The 376-nt window shown below is 50.3% G+C and overlaps 1 protein-coding gene across 1 annotated transcript in view; it reads right to left on the reverse strand.

Moving 5' to 3' along the window:
* LOC102470028 (nuclear RNA export factor 2-like) overlaps positions 1-376 on the reverse strand; it is an 11,565-nt gene that overhangs the window by 6,804 nt on the left and 4,385 nt on the right. Inside the window, 2 exon segments of the mRNA XM_027768847.1 lie at positions 120-189; positions 316-376. The exon segment at positions 316-376 is cut by the window's right edge and continues 2 nt beyond it. Of these exon segments, the coding sequence (XP_027624648.1) occupies positions 120-189; positions 316-376 (131 nt within the window).

Below are 376 nucleotides of genomic sequence, written 5' to 3' on the forward strand. Positions count from 1 at the left end.
AGGAGCCCCAGCCAGTCTAGCACCAGCACCAACTCCTCCTCAAATTACCATCCCTACATCTCCCTCCCAGATGATCTTTCTGCCCTCACCTGGCCTAGAATTACTCCTGTCAGTCATACCTGGGTCAAAGCGGAGCTTCTGGAGGTCAAGAGCTTGGTGGGAGACATTATATCGTTTGGTCATGGTCAGCTGCAGAGACGGAATTGTAGGGAGTGTTTCTGAGGTTGTGGTGGTGGTGATGACAGGGAAACTGGTGTAGGGGAAGAAACGGTGGGTCGGGAAATGGGCACATAGCATGCTTTATGTCTGCATTACCTTCAGCTGCTCTATTTCTTCTGGTTTCAACTTATTCTGCACAGAGTAAGGTGCATCGGAA

The sequence above is a fragment of the Tupaia chinensis genome, unplaced genomic scaffold (assembly GCF_000334495.1).
Source record: "Tupaia chinensis unplaced genomic scaffold, TupChi_1.0 Scaffold147654_2, whole genome shotgun sequence".
Classification (NCBI taxonomy): domain Eukaryota; kingdom Metazoa; phylum Chordata; class Mammalia; order Scandentia; family Tupaiidae; genus Tupaia; species Tupaia belangeri.